Source organism: Cibotium barometz, chromosome 48, assembly GCF_041138505.1.
Source record: "Cibotium barometz isolate CiBa-2024 chromosome 48, ASM4113850v1, whole genome shotgun sequence".
NCBI classification, from domain to species: domain Eukaryota; kingdom Viridiplantae; phylum Streptophyta; class Polypodiopsida; order Cyatheales; family Cibotiaceae; genus Cibotium; species Cibotium barometz.
In genome coordinates this window covers 515,683-520,527 of record NC_141093.1, presented here as the reverse complement: position 1 = coordinate 520,527, position 4,845 = coordinate 515,683, and the positions used below count along the sequence as shown (strand labels likewise).

At 41.7% G+C, this 4,845-nt stretch overlaps 1 protein-coding gene across 1 annotated transcript; it reads left to right on the top strand.

Annotated features, from left to right (window-relative positions):
* Positions 1–1,698: 1,698 nt before the first annotated feature.
* LOC147610683 (beta-glucosidase 11-like) lies at positions 1,699–4,550 on the top strand. The gene is made up of 11 exons (XM_086785100.1): positions 1,699–1,760; positions 1,882–1,957; positions 2,244–2,315; positions 2,482–2,569; positions 2,739–2,991; positions 3,099–3,214; positions 3,347–3,567; positions 3,666–3,700; positions 3,887–3,989; positions 4,091–4,199; positions 4,320–4,550. The coding sequence occupies exons 2-11, from the start codon at positions 1,897–1,899 to the stop codon at positions 4,492–4,494; spliced, it is 1,233 nt and encodes a 410-aa protein (XP_086641226.1). The 5' UTR covers positions 1,699–1,760; positions 1,882–1,896; the 3' UTR covers positions 4,495–4,550.
* The last annotated feature ends 295 nt before the right edge of the window (positions 4,551–4,845 follow it).

Sequence of the window (4,845 nt, the reverse complement as noted above, 5' to 3'; positions counted from 1 at the left end):
AACAGAGAGTCCAAAGTGATACTGTTTTGTTAGAAACAAAGACTCAATGGAAATTTTGAAGTATGACATGTGTAACCAGTAAATTGTTTGTCAATGGATTGTTTTATAGATTAAAGTTTTAAAGAGGAGTGTGTGCGTATCTGTTTTCTAAAGCTAAAGTTAAGAATGGCATTTCAATTATGGGTGGGTGAGTACTTGTTCGGTTCCACCAATTCCAGTGGTAGGGTGGTGGCTAATCCATGGGCCAGATGGGGTTAGGCTGGAATCAATGGAGTTTTAATAATCAAACTGAAAAATCTTAGGATTACGCTAGGATTTGAGTAGCTAGTCAATTCCCCGATAAATTTTTCAAATGAGTGAATCAACGGCTGTGCCTGATCTTGATCAGGAAAAAAGCGTTGAATTTACTAAAATGATCAAATTATATCAGTGAGATAGTTTCCTTCTATCTGGTTTATTCAGTTGAAGGATAGCTTAGAATTGATCACGTTAGAAAAATTCGTTAAGAAAATTCAAAAAGGTGGAATCGTCCCCGCTTTTTGGGCATGGGAAATTTTTTCGGTTTCGGTTTTCAGAGTGACCACTAGCCTAGTCTCATGCCCGAACATTCGTGGGGCGAGGCCCTGAGTAAGAAACCCTGCCCCGCGCATGAGGGGGCTACTTCCACTGTCAGCTACCGGGCATCCGCCGGAGCGCGGAGGGGGCAGAGGGATCTCACATTCTTCATATATGGCTGTACATCATGAGCTTGAGAGGGGCTGTTGAGATTACAAACTAGAGCTAGGCACGATATGTACTGGCGTGGTAGATAGCAGCATGTGTGTGACAATAAATGGCCACGTCTAGCCGGCCACAGTGTTTGGACATTAGATATGGTTATTTGGTGTGTGAACACAGTACATTAGTGTGAGGTGTATAGTTTTCTTCTATTATGCATTGTGTGAGAGTGGATATGGCTTCCCTCTATGGTTGAGGTTACGCTAATGGATTAGGGTTTTCTCTCTTGTGTGTGTGCTCTCTCTTTATGAGTCTTTTATCAACAAATACCCTAGATATTCTCATAATATAACCTTTAGAGTGCTCCATTACATGACACTTATTTTGCTATCTCTCATGTGTAATGAAAGAGATGCTAGGTTAATCCCAGAATGGGGTTAACATTATGTTCTTCTTGAAAGATTGCTTATGGGAGACCATTATTCTAGTTTGAAATTTGGTTCTATTGATATAGAAAACTCTAAGGGAGGGGACCTTCTGAGTGTGGATTCTCCTAGGGAGAAGAATCTTTTGAGAGTTGTCGGGTTTACCAAAAACATTTTTAGGAAAACTCGCCAAATTTCGTTTTAGTTTTCCTTTCTTGTTTGTGCCGTCTCCAAGTCCTTATAGCTTGCTAGGATCAGTAACTTTGCAGTAGATTCAGCCGGCCTTGTGTGCACTCTTTTTTGGCAGTACGAGGGAGCGCTCACGACCGATGGACGGGGTCCAAGCATCTGGGACTCGTTTTCGAATAACAGAAGTGAGCTTGCTCCACCTCCAAAATCAATTCTTCAAACCGCCCACATCCAACTTTGCGTCACTAAAACAAGTCCGCAGATCAGATGGACTATTTTTGAACAATCCCAGTTCAAATTGAATGTAGTGAATTGTTCTTGTCAGGAAACAGACCATTCTCACTTGTGAATTCTTGTTAATCATGAGCAGGCAACATCATAGATCAATCAAATGCAACCGTTGCTGACGATGAATACCATCTCTATAGGGTATATTGCTAGTCGATCTCGGAGTACGTTGCTTAAGGTTCTACCTTTAAAAAGCGTGTTGGATCACAAGACTTTTGCAGCTTCTTGCTCACCTACACGGTGTCCATATTATTGCTTGCAGGAGGACGTCGACCTCATGTCTGCAATGGGAATGGATGCATACAGATTCTCGATCTCGTGGTCTCGAATATTTCCAGGTGCTCACCATGTCGCGCTTCAATTGAATTCCAAAGCACAGCTTTCAATTGATCAGCTCGTAATGCTCCCTTTCTTCGTTATCATCCTGTCATTTCCAGCTTGAACATTAATGTCTTTCTCAAAGTATTACCCCTAACAAACCCAAAGAACATAAGCTGCAAATCCTCACTAGTATGACTACATTAAAACTACCAAACATGCCGAGCTGGATATGAAGTTTGCAACTGAAGGTAAAAGTCAGTAAAGATTCAAAGTCTAATTATCGGAATGGGAACTATACCACAGAAGGATCAGGGCGGATAAATAAGCTTGGAGTAGACTATTACAACAATCTCATAAACAAGCTTTTAGAGAAAGGTAAGTGAAGCAAGCTATGATGCAAGTCAGATAGATCACAGTTTCCAGATAACGCGAAATGCTCGTGATCATGTCTGTCGTCTACGTATTAAATGTTACTCTAGTTCTGAGATTGACAAAACTGTGGGCATTCCGTAGGATCTGAAAATAACTTTATGGTACACAGGCATTCAGCCTTATGTAACGCTATACCACTGGGATCTCCCTCAAGCTCTTCAAGATGCTTATGGAGGTTGGCTTAGTCCCCGTATTGTGTAAGTAACTTTTAGGAGAAAGCATCGTTGGCTACAATTTCCAAATGTTACAAAAGTCTTCTGTTCCACCGGATCCTATCTTTGGAATTCTCGTTCCGATCCTATGTTTGGGATCTCTCTCACTAGAGCCTTCATTTCAATACTAAATTTAGAACCATCTTTTACACAGGGAAGATTACAGCATGTTTGCTGATACTTGCTTCAAAGAGTTCGGTGACCGAGTCAAGCATTGGATGACTTTCAACGAGCCCAACGTTTTCATTCTCACGGGTTACGACAATGGATTGTTCCCACCAAACAGATGTTCGAATTACATTGGCAGTTGTAGCGCAGGAAATTCGGCAACTGAACCTTACCTTGCGGCTCACAATGTTCTTCTCTCTCACTCAGCGGCAGTGGACATTTACAGAAAGAGATATCAGGTCTCTCTACAAGTTCCCGAGTCCCTTACTTTCTGAATTCGGGTGTAAACCAACGCTGGAATCTACATATTACTTCATCAGCTTTAATATCAAACGATTGCTGACAGGAAAAGCAGAAAGGCTCGGTAGGGATCGCACTCAACGTTATGTGGTTTGTTCCTCTAAGCAATTCCTCACAGGATGCAGAAGCTGTCAAGAGATCCCTCGATTTTTATGTTGGGTGGTAAGCCACAACCTAAGGTTGGACCTTGAACGTAAAGCTGCTTTGCATAGCTCTACTGATGTGTTGTGACCAAGAGCTGATCATCAGCTTTGATTTACACTTTTCTTCGCAATCGCTACGTACTCTGTGCAGGTTTCTGGATCCTATAATGTTCGGAGATTACCCACCGAGCATGCGTACTTTGGTGGGAGATCGCCTGCCTACATTTTCGCAGGAGCAGAGAACAAAGCTTCAACGTTCAATCGATTTCTTGGGTATCAATTATTATACAACATATTACACATCTGATGTCGCTTCTCCTCCCGATCCCAACAAGACAGATATCTTTTTAGACAGTCGATGTAATATATCACGTAAGCGAATTGAAAATGGCATTCATCGTCTTTTCAATGTTGGATCTTGTATTCTCAAAAGCACATAATGAGCTGCGATATTTTGCATTCCATTGCAGCTTTTGATCGCAACGGGGTGCCCATGGGACCGATGGTGATTAACGCTCTTTAGTTGTTTCTTCTTCCGAATTCAAAATTTTTAGATGTCCAAGAAATGTTGAAATTTGAGAGAGAGTATTGTTGTGTTCACAGCTATCTAGAAGAAAGGGGAATTTATTCAATACGTTATGATGAGATGTAAACCTACTAGCTGATTAGCTAAGACACCCGGTTTTTGCAGGCAGCATCAATTTGGCTGTATATGGTCCCTTCGGGCATCTACAAGATTGTGAACTATTTGAAAGGAAAATATTCGAATCCAACTATCTTCATCACAGAAAATGGTAACTATTGTGCACTTTTCTTTTTTCGTACTACACATCGATGGAATGATACCAACTGTATTTGACGATCGTCGTGTTGAATCATCTGGTTAATTTTCTAGGGGTGGACGAGGTAAATAATGCATCTATACCTTTAAAGCAAGCATTGAAGGACCACACAAGAGTCCAATTTTACAAAGATCATCTGATGCAATTGGCAAAGGTGACAAGGTAGGGATGCATTGAGGGATAATGCAAGCCAGAGACTGCAAAATATGAATTGTGGATAAATGAAGGATGGCAACTGAGATTTGGTTGATGAAGATTAAAGGGACTGAATGTGTTTTGTAGGGAGGGAGCTGATGTACGTGGATTCTTCGCATGGTCGTTGTTGGATAATTTCGAGTGGACAGATGGCTACAGTGTGCGTTTTGGCCTTCACTTTGTGGACTTCCTAACCTTGAAACGCTATCCAAAGACATCGGCTCGCTGGTTCACCAAATTACTTCATGGCAAGCGGGTCTAATCGAAGCTACAATTTGTGACCATCTTTTTCATTCTACAATTGTCAACCCCCCCTCCCCCTTTATAAAAGAGCTGCTCTTCTATTTTTGTTTTTTGTTCACGCGCGGGGTTTGGAGTTCGAACTCCAACCCTACCTAGGGTTCGAACTGAGGTCTTCCCCCCCTTGGGGACCTGCAGCCACACCACTACTCCAACTCAAGCGCACAAAAAATCTACAATTGTCACCCTTAAACCTACCCACTTACCACACTCAAGCTAGTAGGTTGCGACATGCATAACCTCACAATCACATGGCTCCATCTTCAAATCGGAATGACATATCAAAAAATAAAGAAAAGTGCATGTGAAAATA

Coding starts and splice junctions, on each gene's coding strand:
- LOC147610683 (XM_086785100.1), top strand. CDS start 1,897: ATGTCTGCAATGGGAATGGATGCATACAGATTCTCGATCTCGTGGTCT. Junction 2,316..2,481: donor AAACAAGCTTTTAGAGAAAG/GTAAGTGAAGCA, acceptor TATGGTACACAG/GCATTCAGCCTTATGTAACG. Junction 2,992..3,098: donor TTTACAGAAAGAGATATCAG/GTCTCTCTACAA, acceptor GATTGCTGACAG/GAAAAGCAGAAAGGCTCGGT.